Raw genomic sequence first — 22,461 nt, 5'->3', positions numbered from 1 at the left:
TTTCAGGTGTACATCATAATATATTTCAAATTCTGTGTAGATTACATCACGTTCACCACCCAAAGATTAATTACAATCCCTCACCACACGTGTGCCTAATCACCCCTTTTGCCCTCCTCCCTCCTGGAAGGGGAGTTTTTGAGGGTAGTAAATATATTTATTATTCCTGGCACAATATCCTAAAGTTAACATTTTTCAACTTTTCTATATCTCTCTGTTCTTTCATTTTCAGAAAATTCTCAATTTATTCCAACATGTTTTTCATTTAACTGCCATCTATTAGCTCTGAAGACTCAACTGAGCAACTTTCAGGGCTTATATACTCCATATTCAGAAAAAATATACTACCACCTCCCATTTACCGTAAGAATTCATGGGAGAGCCTGTCTGAAACTAATCAGCACCCAAACCAAACAGCATTTTATTGATTAATCATGGCAAATTACATTTGGAAATTAAAATGAATTCTCTCAAATTTCTTTCCTGATTAGCAAAAGAGTGCCTCTTAGCACTGGAAGGTGAAAGCTGCTGTGAAACAGGCCTCCATGAATGGAATCCTAAGAGCCAGAGCAGTTCAGCGTGGCTGGCGCTGGTGTGCTCTATGCACTCGTCTGTGTAGGTAGTAAACAGCTTAAACACAGACGAAAAACTTGGTTATTCTCATATTTGGGCTTCTAGGACTGGTCATTCATGAATAAATTCTTTAAACAACTTAATGAACCTTCTTTAAGCAACTTAAAACGCCAACTGACCCATCAGTATTTATGACTAGAATTTCAAAGAACATTGAGGCATTGTCAATTTATCTTAACATGTTTTCTGCCATAATCTTCAAATTATTGTCTTTTCCATAGTGTTGGAAAGCATCAAAAATAGAATTTTATACAAATGAATTTTACACTCTTTAATTCAACATTTCAAGTTCCCTCTAACTTACACTATTTTTTTGCTATCTTACAAAACCTAAAATTATTTAGCATAAGAAATCTAAATTACGATGAAATAAATAAGTTCATCATGAAATAAAATGATGAAATGAGTGAAATAGTAAAGTAAATAAGTTCATCTCACATGATGAAATAAATGAGTAAAATAAAATGGTTAATGATTTTTAACCATTTTATTTCACTTACATGGACTTCTTTAGTGCTCCAGCATTAGAATTTTAATCAAACCACTGATGCTTATTTAGAGTGATGGTTTTCAACTCTTTTGGCCTATGGTCTATTTCAGGGAGGTACATGACCCTCACTAGCCACCTAGTCTACTTCATCCTGATTACCACTTCAAAAAACCTCACTTGAATAAATCTGAAGCTGGGAATCAGACTTTATGACATATCTCCCAGGAGATCAGAATTATTAATTCATACTAAAATCAAAACTGTAGCTATTATCACCTTATATAAGTCTGCCTGTAGATCCCATGAACTTTCACAGTCTATCTGGAAGATCACGCAAACCAAGAATAGTCCCTGATCATACCATGTAAACATCTGAGTTAGACACAGAGCTGGACAGGAAGGAGGGGCCAGTAGTGGAAAATCATCCTCTCAACTTACTCTCCAGCTAGAAAATCATACAATAATATACACCAAAATACAATTATTTCATAGACCAATCATTAATATTTTAACAATTTTAATGATATTAAACATTATCAAATTACTTGTTCTCATATGAAGCAGTGTGAGGTAATAAACTCTAACTAAACAATAATTGTGTTATATAATTATACAACTGGAGCCTCCAAAATGGCCTCCAATGAGCCTTGCCTCCTGGCATTCACACTCTTGTGTAGGTCCCTTCCACCTATATCAGGGTGAGGCTGTGCAACAGTGACAGCATGTCACTTCCAAGGTTAGGTTGTGAAACCAAGACATTGTGGTTTCTGCCTCTCAGATCACTGGCTTTTGCAAGAAACCAGCTGCCATGTTGTCAGGACACTCAAGCAGCCTTCAGATGACTGCAACCACATAAGAGACCCTGAACTGGAACCACTCCCAGATTCCCAACCATGAGAAACTGTGTGGAAGGGGCCGGCCCAGTGGTGTAGTGGTTAAGCTTGCACACTCCCCTTTGGTGGCCCAGGGTTCGCTGGTTCAGACACTGGGTGTGGACCTGCACATCACTCACCAAACCATGCTGTGGCAGCATCCAACATAGAAGAAGTAGAAGGACTTACAACTAGGATATACAACTATGTGCTGGGGCTTTGGGGAGAAAAAAATAGAGGATGATTGGCAACAGATGTTAGCTCAGGGCCAATGTTCCTCACCAAAAAAAAAAAGAAAGAAAGAAATTGTGTGAAATAATAAATGTTTGTGTTTTAAGCTGTTTGGGGGTAATTTCTTAACATAGCAAATGAATATCAATACAATAATATATACTAATTTAACTGGTTGAATTTGTAACTTTATAACTTCTCATTTAGGTACTAAAAATAACAGCATCCTGATGTAATGCTATGTATTTTTTACAAAACCACTAACAAATACCTACTGAGTACAAGAAAGCTCTCTCATACTCCACATGAAACTTCCTGTAACATTCATGGCTGACCTCTGCCTTCTCACTAATTCCTCCCTAGGACAGGAGAGAGTGGTCTGATAAGTTGGTGAGAAGAAGTTCTGAGGCTCAGCCACGTCCCCTCTCCTTTCCATTTGGGATTTACCTGACTGAAGAGAGTCATTTGTTCTGGTCTGCTCTCTGTCACACAGTAAATGTAGTAGGACAAGCTGTATTCTTGTAGACAGAGAAACTTGAGGTTTAAATCTGCTTAATTCTAGAATGCAACACTAGGAAGCTCACTGCTGCTGTAAACCTCACCACATTTTCCAAACAACTTTTTTGGTAATTAAACTTACATTTGAACCTTCATCTAACTTCTGCATCTTATTTCTTAACTGGATCCAAACTTTAGCAGGGAAAGAAAAGGGCACTACTTATCAACCTTTAAACCAAGCACAATGTACTATTCTGGGTGTTCTGTGCCCTTGGCGGAGTTTGCAGTATATTTGTGGTATAAACTAAAACAATTTAAGGGTTACATAATAAGAATTACCTAACAAATATAAACTCTAAGAAGCACATAATTAATGGATAGGCAAGGAAATTATGGTCATTGCTGAGTATCAGAAAATCTGAAGGAGAAACGTAAAAACACAGAGGCCCAGACCCCCATGCCAAACCCACAAAATCAGAAATGGGACCCATGCAACTGCATTTTTTAATATGCTCCCAATATAATGCTGATCCAAACCAATTTAAGAATCCAAGGTATACACAGTGAGTGCAATGACTTTGGAAAAAAGGAGACTGCTATGAGCTAGCAAAGGAAAGATTACAGCAAACACAACTTCAAGCAAACTTTAAAGAACATGCAGGGTTTAGACGAGATGGAAGAGGATCAGGGGAAACCAACATTTGTGGAGGGCTAATTAACTGACAGCCACTGTTCTACATATCACCTCATTTAAGATCATTTCATTTCTTATATGGAAAAACTGAGGCTCAGACAGATTAAACAATTTGCCTGAGGTCAGGAAACCAGTTAAATGACAGAGTAGGATTAGTAGATATTTCATCTTATAGATGAAATTGAGCCTCAGGGAGGTTAAATATTTCGTGGGAAGTGACAAAATTGGAAAGCGGCAGAACTGTGATTAATAAGTGGCCAAGTTGAAATCAGGTCTGTGAATCAAAAGCCTATGCTGCTTCTCCTTTTTCTTTTTTTTTTAAATAAGAGGGGGAGGAGAAGGTCTATATTCAGGAAAACACACAAAGGTAGGAAAGCAAACGTAAACTTAAAAGAAATCAAATTAGACCATCAAAAGATAGTCCAAATTTTAACTTGTGATGCAGAGAACCATACATTAAAGTCACTAATGGCTTAAAAATCACTTTAAAAAAATGAAATTCATTCCTTATCTTTCAACAGTTTTGTCTTAATTGATTAGTTTACTAAATAATTACTAACTGCAATTAGCAACCAGAATCCAATTATTAGATTGAACTGAGGACTTAACAACTAGTTGGAAAGCACAACCTGGTCAGACAGTCAAATTAATTTTATGGTTAACCTCAATTTTAGAAGTGTAATGTTTAAGGCCAGAGTAATTTTATTTATGACTCAAATTGTTACAGATTGCTTTATGACAATGTTTTATAAGACTTCCTTGTGGTCTATACTACTATTTTCAGGGCTTTTCAAAAAGTGAAGCTGGGCCAGCCCCAGTGGCCTAGTGGTTAAAGTTCAGCGCGCTCTGCTTTGGCAGCCTAGGTTCAGTTCCCAGGCATGGAGCTACAGCGCTCATGTGGTGGCTCACATACAAATAAAAAAAAAGAAGACGACTGGCAATGGATGTTAGCTCAGGCAAATCTTCCTCAGCAAAAAAAAAAAAAAAAGAAAAAAGGAAGCTAAACATTTATCCATCTCTATTCTCCACGTATAAGGACTTCAATTCTATTTTTTTCTCTTCAAGACTAAAGTCAGAATTCAACTCCGTGAGGCTCTTCCTGTAATTAAGATCATTTTTCTTCATTGCTGCCACAGAATATTGCTTGTACAACTCTATTTAGTATTTATTTCATTTTGCCTTCAATGAAAGCTATTTGTTTATTCATGTTTCTACTTCTCCGTAGGGATAAGAACTACGCATTATTCACTTTTGTACTGACCCACCATCTAGCATGGTACCTTGCAGTCAATAAAAGCTTGTTGACAAATAAGTTAATATTTTTCTCAGTAAGAAGATGAGCATATAACTTACATATACATCTTCCAAACCAACCCTGAAGTAACAAATACAAGAACATAGGGAAATACACTGTTGAAAACATTCCATTTCAAGAGTAGGTTTGGTCAGCCATGTAAATTGGGAATTGGAAACCACCAAGATCATTCATTCATTAACAAATGGGTACTATGTACCAGGCAATGTATATATAACGGTGAACAAAACAGTGTAGTCCTTGCCTTCAAAGAGCTCGTAACCTAGAAGGGAGAAAGACAGTAACAAATACACACACACCCGCGTATATGCTATGAAGAAAATAAACAGCAGGTAGTAATGAGGAATTAGAGTGGGGGTGGAGGGTAGAGGGCTGCTCAGGTAGGGTGGACAGTTTGACAAGCAAAACATAGGCTTAGACCTGAAAGACAAGATTTAAGCAAAGAGAAGGGGAAGAGCCAGCAGAGTTACAGCCCTAATGGGAGGAGGGGTGTCACGTTGCAAAGCCAGCTTCAGGGGAACACAGTTACTCCAGCACACTCCCCAATCTCCTATTTCTCAATTCTTCTGCTCTGTTCCTATCACCACTTCTCCTTTTCTGATGGTTTAGATTTTCCTGGCTAAATGAAATGATGGCATGAACTCTGAGAAATAGACGACTATCTCTTTCCAAATAATCCGAATCTCCTTCCAGTCCTTATGATTGATAAATTCATCTCAAAGACAACTATGTCCCAATTAGGAAACAGTGTTTCTCTATCTCAGCTTTAATTTTTTGATTTGGAGACCTCCTGATTGCTAATCAACACGTTGTGTGATTACTTCCACGATTACTTTTAGAATGTGACCGAGTCATCAGAAAAATGCACTGCTGCTTTTTGAACTCTAGGTTGCTCTTAGAGCCCAGGCAGAGTAAATGCACCCAAAACAGTCCCTAAGCACTAGGCATTCTCAGATCTACTGCTGGAGCTATATGTTAAATTATGAGAACATGTGATATACTGAAAAATGCCCTGGATTAGAAATTAGAGGTTATAGGTTCTAGTCCCAGGTCTGCTTTTTTATGCAAATTTGGGTAAACTGTTTACTTCCTTTAGGTTTACTTTTTTTATTGGTAATTTGGTACTAGAGAGAAATTGCATCTTACACAAATTCAACTTACATGTGCTTCGCAAAAAATTTAAAAGAAAAATAACAATTTAAATAGCACTCAATGATCATATGCCCTGGAGTATGAGCTGGAAAGCACAAATCTGTTGTTACATCAGTCTCACTTCTTATGTGCCTTTCATTGAAAATCTTGCTCTGCTGTATGATTTTAGTGACTAAACATATAGATATTTATTTGTTTTTTTTAGGACAAGGTCCCTACACATAATCCACTTGCTCCATCTAAGACTCATATGAACAAACAGCCATTTAGGTGACGTAATTTCTCTTATATGTTTACTTTAGAACCAAATAGGGTGTTGACTCCATTATATTATACCAGCATACCGGCACAGAGAACACATAAGTTACAGCTGATGGCACCCTAAGAAATACACTACTGAGAACCTGATTACCGACTTTTTACATTATTGGTTACTAAATAACATATTTTGTCAACTATATGACTATCGCAATTCAGCTATGTTGTCTAGGGCACAGATATATTCATGTGTGTGAAAAACGAATATACGAAGTCATTCATTGCACAATTCTTTTTAATAAAGACCAGAGAAAACCCTAAATGTCCAAAAGGAGAGGACTGATGAAATGATAGAGCATTCAATGGAACATTATGCAGCATAAAAAGAATGGGGAAACACCTTGTATAATGATACAGAACTAAGTGAAAAAATAAGGTACATAAACTATGCAGAGTATGTACCATTTATGTAAAAGAAGGGAAGAAAAATAAAATACATATAGCACTTTGCTTGTATATGCATAAATTTATTTTTTTTTGAAAAATATACAAGAAACTGTTAGCAATGGATCCTTCCTAGGCAAGGAACTGGGTGGCTGAGGGACAAGTGTGGAAGAAGACACTTCGCTGCATATCCTTTTGAATTTTGAACGATGTGAATGTATTATCTAACCCAAAAGAAAACACAAAATTCAGATGAGCAAGAAAGTAGTCTGAGATGAAAGAGGATCACGTTCTTAATGGAAAACATAAAAAATAGACACAGTACTAAAGGTAAATACCTTCAGGTAGAATGTTGGAACTATCCGGGACTTTCCTTAAGGGATTATCCTAGTTGATACTTTTTACTTTATAGATCTACAAATTGAGGCCTTGAAAATTAAGTGATTTGTGTAAGGTCACAGCAGAAAAGTTAGGATTAGAAATCAGATATTCCAACATTTACTCTAGGACTCTTACTTATCATACTGTCTTCTCATTCTATGCGGGCAAAACAGAGCCAAGGAAGTTTAGGCTACATAATGGGTTGTCATGTTCTGTCTAAATTTTAGAGTCTGAAGTACAAAATAACCTCAAACCCTCAGACTACTAATTTCTTTGTGGTCACTATATGGCTACACTTACAAACAGGCTGTGCATATCTCTAGCACTGACACATTACAGTATGATAAACATATTTTTGTCTATCCTTCTAACTAAACTTGAAATCACTGAAGGCAAGAACTAAAATGTCATAAGTTATTTTAATTTTTTAAATATACAAATGCCTAGCACAAGTGTACTGCCAAAACTATTAATACAGGCTTGCATTCCTTAACCAAAACCCAGGGGCTGGATGTGTTTTAGAATAAAGAAATTCTTGGAATTTAAAAATGTTACCAGGTACATAGACCATCATGTAACACCTCACAGACCAGTGGCCAAGGGCAGCATCCCATAATCAAACATATGGGATAAAGACTAAATAACTTCTAATTAGTTCAGGTCATATCTTGTTACCAAATGAATTTTGTCTCCAAGTTTAAAAAGTTTTTGTTTTTCAGAGCTTCGTGAATGTTGGAATTAGATAAGAGATTATGAACCGTACTCACAAAGGTGCTGCTGGAAAATATGGTTAGTCACTTCAACTCCCATCTTTTTTCTTTTTCTGAGGACAATTTGCCCTGAGCTAACATCCGCTGCCAATCTTCCTCTTTTTATATGTGAGCCACTGCCACAGCACAGCCACTGACAGACGAGTGATATAGGTCCACCCAGAACTAAACCCACCAAGCACACCGAACTTAACCACTAGGCCACTGGGGCTGGCTCAACTCACATCTTTTTGATGAGACCAGAACAAGCGATCGTAGCAGGGAGCTTTTACATCCCAGGTTTGGACTGAAGACTTGTTTTATAATTAAGGAATCCAACCTAGCAGAGGGGGCAAAAGCTGACATTCTGAGAGCAGAAAAAATAAATAAAAATCGTAATTGTACAACATTGTATTCCTATTTCAGCTGCTCATTAGTTATTACTTTAATAAAAGCTCCCTCTGATTGGATCATGTTAATTTTTAAATGGAAATAGGTAAATAAAACTTCCGTCCCACATTGCTGACAAGGGTATGAGGGCAATGAGCTTTAAGCCTACTGGAAGGTAACTGCACTTTTTTGGGGACCAGTGTACACAGAAGGAGGCATTCCAAACATATTGGTAAGGAATAAGCAGAAATGTATACAATTTTTTCCAGTTGGGACCATTACCCAATATACACAAAAGGAGCGTTTTCTAATCAATCTCTCCTGATTGTTCTACATTAGTCTCTTTCCTTTTATAAAGTATTAATAAGACTTTTTCTACCTTTTACAAGGGGAAAAGATTTGAAGTCAAAACAGAGCACACACTAAAATCCTTTCTTTTCTTTCCATAACCCAAGTGCCATCTCCATTTTGTTTCTGTTACTATTACATATATTTTCCTGGCAAAAAATCAAATTTGCACTAAAAGACTGTAAATCAACTTTGCAGACAACAAGGTTTGATTAATACAATTCGACTTTTTCAATCTTAAAATTTTAGCTACATTTTAACTGAGTTTTGATCAATTTATGAAGTTAATATTTAGCAAGTGTTTATTACAAAAAATAGCATATTCCATTCTAAAAATGGAATTAGCAAAATGGTGAACAAGAAAAGCGCTGAGTTTTGGCTACTATTTCAGGAGCAAATACTATCTTCTCATATTTTCATCATAATTCATTAAAAAAAATTAAGGAAACTTAACTAGCTAGATCTTACAGCAAATACACCAGCACATTAATAATCTAGTACAACAACAAAAACGGTAAATAAAACCTAACCAGCCTATTTTTCAGTCTGAAGAAAAACAACAAACTCCCTGTTGGATGTCTTGGCCATTTGCATTCAGAAGTACCGAATACTAAAATCCTCTTTCCTGAAGAATTTCTTCGTACATGAGACCTGTTTCCTCTATACCACCCTACGCAAATTATCAGTACTAGTCCACAATACATTTAGTTTGAGACCGCTAAAAAAGAACAAACGAAAAAAAACCCAGTCCAAAATGCCAATGGTGGTTACTCCGTAAATAAATGCTGAGAAACTACATCTATATTCTAGGACACAGAACACATCGACCGAAAGGACTTCTGGAATACGCTGTCCCCAAGACTCAGAATGCAGACTCAGAAATAGCACACGCGGTCACGATGTCCCTTAAGCCACATGACCTTCCTACGAAAGTAGAGCCTTAAACTTGCGAACTAAATGAGAAGTGCTCTGTCTCTGAAGTTAAAACAAGGCAGGGCAGCTGAAACTGGCGCCGCAGGCACGGCTCCGCGGCAGACCAGTAAGGATGGGTCACGGACAGCAAAGTCCCTGTGCTTCGGCTACTCCCCTTACCGTGAGAAGATCTGGGAGGGAGGAAAGGAAGAACACCCCAGAATCCTGGTAGAAAGCCCCTGGCCTCGAAGATGGGGTTTAGGGAGACAGGGAGGGGCAGCTCCGTGTGTGGTGACCCTTTGTGAACACGCACTCTGGGGCAGCTCGGCTCTCGCCGAGGCTTTAGGAGAGCGGACAGCGGGGGCCCCGCGCGGCCCACAGTCCTGGAGACCGCGGCGCCGCACGGCCGCGCCGGCCCAGGGCCTCCATCGCAGCCTGCGGCGGCCGGGCAGCCCTTCCCTCGCCCGCCCACCCACCGGGTTGCTCGCGCCGCGCCGGCGTCCGACCCGGGCTCCCGCGGGCCAGGGCGCAGCGAGCCGCGCGCCAGTCTCTTTGCTCAGCGTTAATCCCTCCGCTGCCGGCCGCGCACTAGTTTTAATCACGCCCCACCCCCTGGCCGCCGGCGTCACCTCCGCCACTCGAGCGCTTTCCAGCAGCTTCCAGAAACGTCGCCTCCCCAAACCCAGCCACTCACATATGGCGGGCTCTGCAGCGACCGGCCCCGCCCCTAATCGTCGCCGCCGCTGAAACTGCGGCTGCGGCAGCCGGGCTGACAGCCACGCCTCTGCGGAGGCCGGCCGGAAGTGCTCCCGTCCTCATCTTCCCCGTCACGCCGACGTCCTTCCAGGCCCCGAGCGGAGCAGGAAGGGGAACTCTTTTGCCGCGGACTCAAAGCGGAAGTTGCTTTTCTAGCGGGGAGGCCGGTGGGGGAGGAGCGGACTGAAGGGAACGTGGGGGCAACGTTGCGCTGAGTGGTGTGGAGCTCAACCTGGAACAGCAGTTTGGTTCGGCAGAGTGCGAAGAAGGGGAGTGCCCGCGGCCGGTAAGGGAGAAGAGGGAGCAGTTTCCTTCAGCTCCCAAAACAGGGACAGGGGGCAGAGCCGGGGCGACCTGGGGGGTAGTCTGCTCACCGTGAAAGGATGGGCCAGGCTGGGAGAGGGAAGGGGCTGGGACTAGGTTCAGGTGGGAAGGGTCGGCATTAACGCCTAGAGTTGCAGATTCGTTTGGGCTCAGAGAGGTAAATGCTGAAGAGAAACCAGAGTGTTTTTTTCTCCGCCAAGGGAGCGTGGAGATGGGGCGGGTTAACGGAATTCCGCGCCGCCTCGGGCTTCCAAGGTTGGGTTTGAAACTGATCTCTCCTGGTCCTCTCCGTCTCTGATTTAGGACGGCTAGGTTTGGTACCAGGCAGGGCTGGGGTCCGAAAGCCGACTCCGTTCCTCGGCTTCAAGTGTGTTGTGGCCTCACCTTTGGTAGTTCACGTGCTGAGCCCAGTTGGTCTTGGAGGGCAAGCTCAAATGGGTATAAGGCTCCTCTTCGAACAGCTTCTTCTCTGGGTTTCCCCCTTTTGCACACGGGAATGTGCATTAGGCTTAATTACGTATCTTTCGCTATTCCCATGGCTAACTTTACACGTCCATTGCTCTGTAACTGGGTCCATATTGGGCTAGTAATTCACATTCGCGCTTCCGGAGTATCACTGGCTCACAGAAGTGATGAAAAAGGGGCATCAGAAGAAAGATGCTGGAGGTGAAGTGGAATAGAGGAGGGTAAGACTGGAAAGCCAGGCTGGTCTCACCGTGCAGTGAGCTTTAGGTCATAGTGCTACCTTTAGGTCATGCTGAGCTGTTTGGGCTTTCCTCTAATCAGGTTGTGTAGTAAATAGATGCTTTTAAGCTGAGCAGTGACAGACTAAGACTTGTTTGGCAGTGATGTGGCGTGGGGACGGAATGGAAGGAGAGAGGCTTCTAAGAACTGTGCGCAGGATTTGGCGACTTTGTACTGCGTGAAGAGGGAAGAGAAAGAAAAGAACCACTCAGATTTTCTAGTATGTGTGTTTGGAAGCATGGAGATGCCGAACTCTGGATGACATAACAAGAAGGACGAGTAGGTTATGTTTGAAGGGAGGATGATAAAGGCAGTCATTTAGAAACAAATTAAGTCGTAAGAATCACCCCAGGGTTTTGTATATAGGGCAAAGTAAATCGTTTTTGGAAGACCCGAATAGTCCTCCTCTGGTATTTTTTTAAGTGAATTTTCTTATAGGGGTGGAGGGGTCTGCATATTCAGAATTTCAATCATTAACCTACCTGCTTTTCCCACTGAAAATGTTGGGTGGTGGGATCAGGAGAGCAGATTTGAAGGCTCCTCCTGTTTGTACTTTTATAATTGAGGGAGAGAGAACCAGCTGAGAGTTTTCTAGGTCCCTCAGGCAGATGGAAATTTTCATCAAAAACAGTTTATTCAAGATACATAGCCTACTAGTTTTTCTTTTGAGAATACTGCAGAATGATTCAAGACGTGCTGTATATTTTCTACATAAAATGAAGTATAAAATTAACACCAAATAGTAACTAAAATTTATTATGTGTCAAGTGCTAAGCGTTTTACATGTATTATGGCATTTAATTTTTAGAACAAACCAGTATTACAAATAAATTTCTAAATCAGAATCTCCAGGTATAGAGCCCATTTGTTTAGCTACTTGGGAACTATGGAAGTTTGACTCTTTCCTGTATAGTTCCCTTGTATAAGTAGATTATAAATAGAAGCAGCCAAAGATGATAAATTGGTGTTGTCTGTGAGGAGCTTAAAAAGAAAAGGCATCAAACTTGTTTTTACCTTTCTGGCAGTGGTTCTCAATGGGGCAGGTTTGCCTCCCAGGAGACATTTAGCAGTGTCTGGAGACGTTTTCTTGGTTGTCACCACTGAGGGGTGAGTGCCATTGGCATCTAGTAAGTAGAGGTCATCGATGCTACTGAACGTCCTACAGTGCACAGGACCGTCCCTCACAACAAAGAATTATCTGGTGCAAAATGTCTGTGGTGCTGTAGTTGAAAAACCCTGCCCTATGGATGTTTCTTCAGAAATAGGAAATTGAGATTCACTGATACTGACTTTTCTAAAAAGTATTTTTATTTTTGAAATTACTCCTTGCCTTCAAAAGTGTGTAAAATTTATACAGCTGGAACAGAATAGCATAACTAGTTTTTAAAGTGAATCTGTGAGCCACAGTTTCCCGGGAGATGGTTGTCATAGAGTCATGGATTCTTAGATTTGGAAAAGACTTTTGCTCGAAATTGTTTTACAGTGTCCCTGCGAAGTCGTGATTCATTCTGCTTAACAGTCTCCTGTGTCTGTTTTCCCTGTATTTCAAATCCACATCCACCAGTAACTTTTGCTACACTGAGCTACAGTTTCGTAACTTTGACTTTACTGAATGTGATTCTACTCCATGGGACTACACTCAAAACAAGCTTGTTACATGTGTAATTTGTACTATGACAGTGTTTATGTTTTTGTTCTGGTACAGATCATCTACTTTAATACAAAAAAGTATTTCGTTGGCAGGTTTTTAAAAGTAGCGTTATTCTCAGTTGTTGACGTATTCTTGGTGGTTGAAAGTAGTAGGAATGTATGGGGTTCTTTTGTCCCTGTCAAGTAATAGCACAATGGATCTGGGGTTTTGAAGTACTTTCTTAGTGTAATGCTGACTTATTTGTTTCAAATTGTGTATAGACTCTAAAAACTTAGGTTTACAAAATCTGGTCAACATAAGTGCTTTAAATAATAGCTACCTCTATTACAAGTTTTGATAAATTTGTTTACAAATGAGTCTTCTGTGAAAACTGGTCCTACGGCCAGTCTCTGCCCTCTCCCCACATATTTGCTAGATTTATAAATTTAAGTATTTTGTTTTCACTTCAAGATTACAGTTTCAGAATATGTTTACTCTAGGGATATCTTGAAATATACTTAATATATGTACATCTTATAAAGTAGCATAGCTCTTTTTCAAAGTACATAGGATTTTTATTTAATTGTCTATTGAATTTTTTTTTCCAGGGTTCATTGAAAAATCCTTAGTGATATTGACATGTTTCAAGTGGCATAAATTAGCCCATGACTCGGAATGATGGATTCCCCGAAGATTGGAAATGGTTTGCCAGTGATTGGACCAGGGACTGATATAGGGATATCTTCACTCCACGTGGTGGGGTATTTGGGAAAAGTTAGTGAACTTATTTTTTGCCTCAGTGCAAATTTGATTTTTTTTCCTCCTATTTTTGAGACTTAAATTCAGTTTTAATTTTACCAATTAACTTCTAGAAAGTTGTATCTTCCACGGAAATCTTAAAGCAATGGCGAAAGATTGTTCTAATGTGTTTACCTCTCTGTTTTATTGATATGTGAAAGTAGAGCTAGAACATAGACCTTAAGGTTTACTATTCTTAGAAAATACAGAGCATGCATTTTCCCTGGCAGTTGACATGACTTTTTTTCTTGCAAATAAAACTGATGCTATTCTTAACACTTAAAATTTAATATTTAAAACTACAATATATTCTTTTTGGAATAATAGCTATATTTAAAGCCTATATGCATTTCTTTTATTTGCCATGTTTAAAATATTTTGCCAGGACACTTCTAGGTGAAAATTGTAATTTTTTCTGGTTACTTTTCCATTTAACTTTTTGTAATTTGATGCAATCTAGGAATGTGTATATTTAATTTATTTTATTTCTCTTTTAGAATTATGATTCAGCTAAAGTCCCGTCGGATGGGTATTGCCCTGCTTGTAGAGAGAAGGGAAAGTTGAAAGCCTTAAAGACTTACCGAATTAGTTTTCAAGAGTCTGTCTTTCTGTGTGAGGATCTACAGGTAAAGTATTAATCTTAGATAGTATGAAAGTTTTAGCCTTTTGCTTTTTTGTTCAGTGTTTAAATTTGTACTCATTTTGTATTTTTTAGACTGTACATTTTTAATACATGGATAATCAGAATTTCTAGGTCTATCTGGTATACAGTTTTAAATATTTTCCATTATTTTTCGACCTGGTTTCCTGAGTTATTGCATGAACATGTTTGTTGTTATCATTCACTTGTGAAAGGAGAAAATACATTTTAAAACTGATTTTTTTTAACCTGTGAGGATCCTTGTTAGCAGTTGGTATATAATAGTTACTCCCTCATCTGTGGTTTATTAGCTTTGGAACTTAATGGAAAAGTTATTAGTCTCTAAATATTATGTATTTAAGGCACTAAATATCTTTTAGAATTAATTATAGTAATTTGTACTCACTGCTACAACTTTATTAAATAGGAACTTGTTAAACTGTATAGTACTCTACATTTTATTGTACTTGACCATTTATGAAACTGTTATATACATGTTTAATTCTCAAAACTTTGCAAGGTAGGTTTTCTCATGAGTAAGAAAATAAATGTGGAGGCTTTAAGAACACAAGATCTTCATAAAGTGATAGAGTTGTTATTACAATACAGTCTTCTAATTTCAGAGATGTTTTATTCTAGATAAACTAGCAGTTCATCAGAATCACCTGGAGTGCTTTTAAAAAATTTCTGGGTCTCACTCCCAGATGCTGATTCAGTAGAGTTGACCCAGAATTCTATAGTTTTGTAACTTCTGATGATCAGCCAAGTTTGGAAAATACTAGACTAAATCACACTATTGGTGATGGAAACTTTTGCTGGGTATAACTTGAAGAAAATCCCAGGCATTCTTACAAATAGAAATAAATTTCTTTTTGCCTTTATTCAATAAATATCTTTTTGAGTGTTGCCGTGTTGTCACCATTCCAGATGCTAGGTTACAATGAATAAAACAAGAATTTCTTGCCCTCAAGAAGGAAGGTTATATTCTAGGGTAAGAGAGACAATAAACAAGTAAAGTGCATTTTTTGTGTGTGAGGTGATGGAAAGTGCTGTGGAGAAAAATAAAGCCACAGGGATTGGTGTGTCAGCGAATAGACAGTTTGCAGTTTTAAATAGAGTGGTGAAGGGAACTCTTCATTGAGAAAGTGACACTTGAGCAAAGACCTGAATGAGATGAAGAGGAACAAGCCATGCGCGGATCTGAGGAATGAGCCTTCAAGGCAGGGAGAGTAGCAGGTACAAGGCCCTGAGAGAGTGGAGGCTGCGTGTCCATGTTTGTGCTGCTGCAGGGAAACCAGCAGAGCGGGATCTGAGTAAGTGAAGCAAAGTAATAGAAAGTGGGTCAGAAAAATAATGGGGAGAGGGCTGGACCAAGTGGAGCCTTTTAGGCCATTGTAAGGTCTCCAACTTTTACTCTGACTGAAATGAAGAAGCTAGTAGGGATGTTGGCAGAGGAATGACATAATCTGACTTATATTTTAAAAGGATCACTGTGGCTGCTGTGTTGAAAATATGTATAAAGATCAAGACCTGAAGCAAGGAGACTAGTTGGGAGGCAGTTTAGTATTCCGGGGGGAGCAAGTACTGGCCGAGGGGAGGAGGCATGCTGGATTCTGTGTATATTTTGAAAGCAGAGCCAAAATGATTTGCTGAAAGATTGGGATACATGGTAGGAGAGGGAGGAATCAAGGATGATTCCCGGATTTTTGGCTTGAATAATTGGAAGAATGGAGTTGCCACTTACTGAGATGAGAAAGACTTTGCGAAGAGAAAGGGAAAGATCAGGATGTCAGGACCAGTCAAGCTTGAGACATCTGTCCGCTGCTGTGGGTATGTGGAGTAAACAGTTGGATCTATGTGTCTGGTGTTAGGTGGCAAGTTTGAGATTGGAGATAGACATTTGGGAGTCATCAGCGTGTAGAAATTGAACCATGAGACTGGGCGAGTTTACCTAGGAGTATGGATAACGAGCTGCAAGAACTGAGCCCTGGAATACTCCAGCACTAAGAGATTGGGGAGATGAAGTGGAACTAGCAGAGGAGTGAGAGAAGAAGGGGTCAGTGAGGTAGGAGTAAACCCAGGAAGGAGAGTATATTGTCCTGGAAGTCAAGTGAGAAAAATATTTAATTAAGGAAGGAATGATTAACTGTCATTGCCAGTGACACCTTGAGGATGAGGACTCAACTAGCTATGGACTAGAGTACTGTGGGCGTCATTGAAGACCTTGATGGGAATAACCTGGGTAAAGTAGTAGTGATAAAAGCCTGGTTGCAGTGAGAGAGAGAGAAAGTGGAAGAGGAAGAATTGAGAAATTCAGATGGGAGATGGTACCTGAAGGGGGAAGTTTTGTTTGTCTTTAAGTTTGGAGAAATAACAGTATGTTTGCTGGTTGTATCCAGGAGAGAGGGGAAAATAGGAGAAAGCGTCATAGCATTGCTGGAAGGAGATCCCTGGGGCAGATCATGGGCGCTCTGTGCAAGGGGAAGACTTGACTTTAGATTTGACAGCTCATCCATAACAGCCAACTATACAGAGTTTACTAATCAGCTAGCTCAGAATAAAGTTGTAGAATTATGGACACTGGAAAGAGAAAAAATAAATCTTACTGATTCTAGGGAAAAAAATACTTTTTTTTCCTGTTCTGAACAATACGTAGTATTTCAATAGAGTTCTTTACCACGGACTACCAGAATAGAGAAGCCCCTGTGTTCAGGACATAGGTTTATAGCTGTTAAGGTTAAATGGTTTAGCTGCATTTTTAGTTTTTGAAGCATTCTTTTTTAAGTGATGAGGAAAGATACATAACCAAAAATTTTAAATATGTACTTTGCAAATGTAAAAAAGAATTTTAGAGTAATTAATTATTGATCTAGTTTTTAGAAAATGTTCTAATCATTAGTAAGAGCCCAGTGTATTTTATGAAGTAGATTGGTTTACACTGGGAGTCAGCAAACTCTTTATATGGCCCATGGGCTAAGAATGATTTTTACATTTTATTTACTTATTTTTTTTTTTGAGGAAGATTAACCCTGAGCTAACTACTGCCAGTCCTCCTCTTTTTGCTGAGGGAGACTGGCCCTGAGCTAACATCCATGCCCATCTTCCTCTACTTTATACATGGGACGCCTGCCACAGCATGGCTTTTTGCCAAGCGGTTCCATGTCTGCACCCGGGATCTGAACCGGCGAACCCTGGGGCCGCTGAGAAGCGGAACATGCGAACTTAACTGCTGCGCCAATGGGCTGGCCTCTGATTTTTACATTTTAAATGACTGGGATAAAATGAAAAGAAGAACAGTTTTTTCTAACACATGAAAATTATATTAATTTCAAATTTCAGTGTCCATAAATAAAGTTTTATTGGAACATAGCCACTCTCTATCATTTATGTATTATCTATGGCTACTTTTATACTACAGTGGCAGAGTTGAGCAGTTCAGACAGAGACACTGACTGACTTACAAAGCATAAAATATTTTTCTTGTCTTTTCAGGTAAGGTTGGCTGATCCTTGGTCTATAAGACCTTTGAATCCAACTATTAGTTTTTCTGGAGTTCTATTATAAAATTTGGAGTCCACCAAATATTCTGCTTTCAGTTGCTAAATTACAAAGAACCACATGGGAAACCCCTTTTAATGAGATATTTACATTAAAATATGTTTCTTAATTTGGAAAAAACACTAATATTCAAACTCTAGCTCAAAATTAATAACAAATTGAAACTCTCAAGTACGGTCATGTGCTGCCTAACAGTGTTTCGGTCAACAATGGACCAAATATGTGATGCTGGTCCCATAAGATTAGTACCATATAGCCTAGGTGTGTAGCAGGCTATACCATCTAGGTTTGTGTAAATTCAGTAGAGGAGGAAGAAATTTTCCTCTACCTTCTAAGTTCTGGCTGGTCTCGCAATTAAATTGACATGAGAGATTAACAGGAGAAAAACAAATAAAAGTTTAATAACATATACATGGGGGAAACCCAGAAAAACTGAGTAACTCACCAAAATAGCCCCAAACCCTCACCTTAAGTACCCTCCTCAGCTGAAGACAAAAGAAGATGTTAGTGGTAGGGAGAGTCAGGGACTTCAAAAGGGAACGCAGGCAATTCACAGGTGAAGAGGAGCAAATGTTTAGAAAACAAGTGTTTGGCCACACAGAAACAGAAGAACACAGAGTGGAGCCAACAAAACAGCCTTTCCTCGTTTCCTCCCTTTCTACCATCACGCTATGCTAGGGTGATAGCTTGCTTCCTGAGACAGATTTTTTTCATCTGCAGCAGTTAAGGATGAGGTAATGAGAAAAGCTGAGTGTTTTGTTTCTTAAAAATAATCAGCCTAAAATAATTTCATGTTAAAGAGGCCCATTTTGGGGTCGTGAATTTTGTTTCCCTTTGGTATACTCTGATGTTCCAACACAACGAAATCACTTAACAGTACGTTTTTTCAGAATGTGTCTCTGTCATTAAACAACACAGACTGTATTTTCAAACGGAATTTTAACTCATCTTCCTATTTTTTTGAGTATTCCATTATTCATTCTTTTATTGGAACATTTAATTGTGTAGTCTTTTTTTTAAAAAAATGAAATTTATGATAGAAAGGCTTTTAAATCATTAGTGTTAAGTCACCAAAGAAAGTACTTATTTTCTTAGTTTTCTTCATTTGTAAAATAAATGTAAATTATTTTTATAATTTGTCTTGGTCATACCTTACAGGTAATTATCCGAATATAAGATAATGTGGTGTATTTTCCTTATTCCTGTTTTGTAAAAACAGTGAAAAATCCAAAATCAATTCCAAATATCAGTAAAAGAGGCAGCATTAGATTTTTTCCAGCATTAGATTTTAAATGGTCCTAGATGGTTGGACTAGACTAAAAAATTAATGTTCTGTGTGTGGTTTTGTTTTATTGACTTCTTTCTTTTGGAGACACACTGAAATCTTTTATTCTATTTATAAAAATGATATGTGTTCATTGTAAATAAAGTAGAAACTAAAGTCAGGTATAAAGAAATAAAAATCCAAAAGCATTAATTTATAAAAGGGAAAAATTGGGGCAAGGACAAATTAGATTTTAGATTGACCCTATGATGGGAGCACAGATTGTAGAAAGAAAAGTCAGTGAAGACATTTGGAAATAGTGTAGGGGAGAAACCGTTTAGGACACTACATTTTGCAACCCCAGGCCCTTTATGGTTTACTGTTGTTTTTAATTGAGTAGGGGTGCTGGTAAGATGTGCACACCATGGTCTCAGCTCTGCTTGAGGTTGGTCAAGATTTTTTGTTTTTTAATTTTTGCCTCTTTTAAAAAAATTCTTTAAAAATTTTTAGTTTTAAAAAAACATAACATGAAATTTACCATCTTAACCCTTTTTAAGTGTACAGTTCAGGAGTGTTAGTAGCTGTATTCACATTGTTGGGTGACAGATCTCTAGAACTTTTCATCTCGCAAAACCGAAATTCTGTACCCACTGAAGAGCAACTTCCCCTTCCCCCAGCCCTGGCAACCACCATTCTACTTTCTGTCTCTCTGAATTTGACTAGTCTGGGTACTTCATATAAGTGGAATCATGCTGTATTTGTCTTTTTATGATGGCTTATTATACTTAGCAGAAGATCCTCAAGTTTTATCCATGCTGTAGTACATGACAGGGCTTCCTTACTTTTTTAAGACTGAATAATATTCTATTGTATGTTTATACCACATTTTCTTTATCCATTTGCCCATCCATGGACATTTGAGTTGCTTCCACTTCTTGGCTATTGTGAATAATGCTGCAGTGAATATTGATGTGCAAATATCTCTTTGAGATCCTCCGTTCAATTTTTTTGGATATATACCTTTTTATGATTCTTTGAATACAAAAGTATTTCTATTGATTTTAAAATGTTCTCCATTTTCTGACATCTGGTAAGATTTAGAAAATGATCTCAAGGAATAAAGTTGAGGGTCAAATTGTTAGTTAATGGTGACTGTACAACCAGTTGGTAACAGTCAGAAGAATCCAGAACTTGTCCTGTTAAAGAATTTCATAATTGCAGTATTATGAGTATAGTGTTCACTTGCGTGGAACAAGCTGTATTTTAAATGAGAAGATTTAATGCATTTCATTTACCTATTACTTTGAAACAAATCACCTCAAAACTTAGTGACTAAAAAAACTTAATGACTTCACTTATTATTCCTCATGATTCTGTGAGTTGACCGGGCAGTTCTTACACTTTACCTACTGTTGGCTGGGACAGCTGAAATGTCTGCATGGCTGGCAGCTGGTGCTAGCTGCCACCTGGGAACTCAGCTCAGGCAATCAGCCAGGATCTCAGTCCTTTTCCATGAGGGTCTCTCCACGAGGCTACTTGGGCTCCTCACAGTATGATGGCTGGGACTAAGAAGGAGTGTTCCAGAGAAGGAGAGCTCCAAGAGGACAATCCTAATGAGCCAGTGCTTTTCAGGTCTCCATGTGCATCATGCTTGCTAATGTCCCATCAAAGCTAGTCATGGCCAGGCCTAGAGTTGTGTGGCAGGCGGCTGACTCTCTGAGGACATGACTACCAGGAAGTGTAGTTCTTTATTTTCCTAGAGGCCACCAAGATAGCAGTCTACCATACTTGTGTAGAAGAAGGCATATTTTAAATGAGGGCACATGGATTTATAGATACATAGATATATAGGTTTCTTGAATTTGTCTTATAAAATATTTTTTCTAGTTTTCAAACTTAGGGAAAATTCATTGATTATTTTAGTGATTTGTTTACACTTTTGATATTTGGCTGAAATTGTGTTAATGCATAGTGAGATATGACAAAGTCATTAAAATTCAGCCAATTTGACTCATGGATCCAATAAGGATGTAAAATTGATATGCTGATGTGCTCTCAGATTAATATGCAGTTTGAAAATTAAGAAACATAGAAATTGTGCAGCTTTTTTAATTTGAAAATATTTTTCTAATTTTTAATGTTGAGCAGTGTACCTGTTCCAAAACAATAATTCTCATCATTGTGTTTCTTTAAATTGTTGAAATTTTTTAATTCACTAGATGTTAGATTTTTTTATTAAAGCAAAAAGATGTATATTTTCCTTGTTAGTTTACCCTAGTGTACCTCAGATTAAACCTTTGAGTGTTCAAATTAACTAGGAAAAATAATTTTTGGAGGGGCCAAATTTTTGATTAATTGTTTATCCCTAGTTCCTTCAAATTTAGATTGATAATATACCTTCTCATGTCAAATCAGTGCTAAAATTTTAAACATAATTTTCATGACATAGAAACTATAAAGTTTTTAAAACTTGAGTTTATTTGAATTTTTTAGTTTTTATTATTTTATTTTTTCTTTCTAGTGCATATATCCTTTGGGCTCTAAATCGCTTAATAACTTAATTTCTCCTGATTTGGAAGATTGTCACACTACAAATAAGCCTCAAAAAAGAAAGCTCTTGGAAACCAACTATAAAGATTCCCCTGTTGTAGCATGTTCCAAAAAGACTAAAAGTCGTGTTGTTATTGATGGTGAACAAGTTTTGAACAGCAAACAGAATGAAGCAGCATGTGATGAAACGTCATCAGACTTACCTGATGTGCTACACAGTGGTCAGCAGAATCCGGGTAGGACAGCTGATTCCTTGGAACAGGGTGAGATTTTGGAAGCTAATATTGTTGATGTGGCTGCTGAAGAAGATCCTGCTACAATTGATGTTTCCAGAACTGGAGGGACTTCCCCTCAAAATGAAGGATGCACCTCTGGACTGGAAATGCCGTTGGAGAACAGATGTACATCACTTTGTCAGACTTTATGTGTCCAGTGGAAAAATGCTTACGCTCTCTGTTGGTTAGACTGTATCTTGTCGGCATTGGTGCACTTGGAAGGGTTAAAAAACACTGTGACTGACCTCTGCTCTAAAGAGGAATCTGTGTTCTGGCGATTATTTACAAAGTATGATCAAGCCAGTAAGCTGCTCCACACCAGTCAATTGGATGGAGTTGAAGGTTGGTAATAATATTTATTTCTCGTGAATTTTTACAGAGGTAGTGTTGAGTTTTGTCTCATAGCATGTAGAAAAGATGCCATCAGTAGCTTCTGTTTTATATAGAAACCCGGGAACCAGGAGCTCAAGGTTAGTGTCATGAAGCTTAAGATAATACCAGTTGCATTATCATGACTGCCCAAAAGGTCGTCTTTTTCAAAAACTAGGAGTAAAG

The 22,461-nt window shown here is 38.5% G+C and overlaps 2 protein-coding genes across 2 annotated transcripts in view; one reads left to right on the top strand and one right to left on the bottom strand.

The window, feature by feature from the left end:
* The window catches only part of LOC124240741 (uncharacterized), a 31,943-nt gene extending 20,992 nt beyond the window's left edge, over positions 1 to 10,951 (bottom strand). Inside the window, exons 1-2 of the mRNA XM_046663866.1 lie at positions 10,832 to 10,951; positions 9,548 to 10,173 (exon numbers count right to left, since the gene is read on the bottom strand). Coding sequence (XP_046519822.1) covers positions 9,548 to 10,173; positions 10,832 to 10,951 — 746 coding nt within the window. The remainder of the gene's footprint in view (positions 1 to 9,547; positions 10,174 to 10,831) is intronic.
* USPL1 (ubiquitin specific peptidase like 1) overlaps positions 10,171 to 22,461 on the top strand; it is a 34,408-nt gene continuing 22,117 nt past the window's right edge. The window contains exons 1-4 of the mRNA XM_046663928.1: positions 10,171 to 10,409; positions 13,430 to 13,595; positions 14,117 to 14,245; positions 21,603 to 22,248. Coding sequence (XP_046519884.1) covers positions 13,497 to 13,595; positions 14,117 to 14,245; positions 21,603 to 22,248 — 874 coding nt within the window. The 5' untranslated portion in view covers positions 10,171 to 10,409; positions 13,430 to 13,496. The remainder of the gene's footprint in view (positions 10,410 to 13,429; positions 13,596 to 14,116; positions 14,246 to 21,602; positions 22,249 to 22,461) is intronic.

The sequence above is a fragment of the Equus quagga genome, chromosome 6 (genome assembly GCF_021613505.1).
Source record: "Equus quagga isolate Etosha38 chromosome 6, UCLA_HA_Equagga_1.0, whole genome shotgun sequence".
NCBI lineage: Eukaryota > Metazoa > Chordata > Mammalia > Perissodactyla > Equidae > Equus > Equus quagga.
The sequence above is the reverse complement of the archived record's forward strand: the minus strand, read 5'-3'. Positions and strand labels throughout refer to the sequence as shown.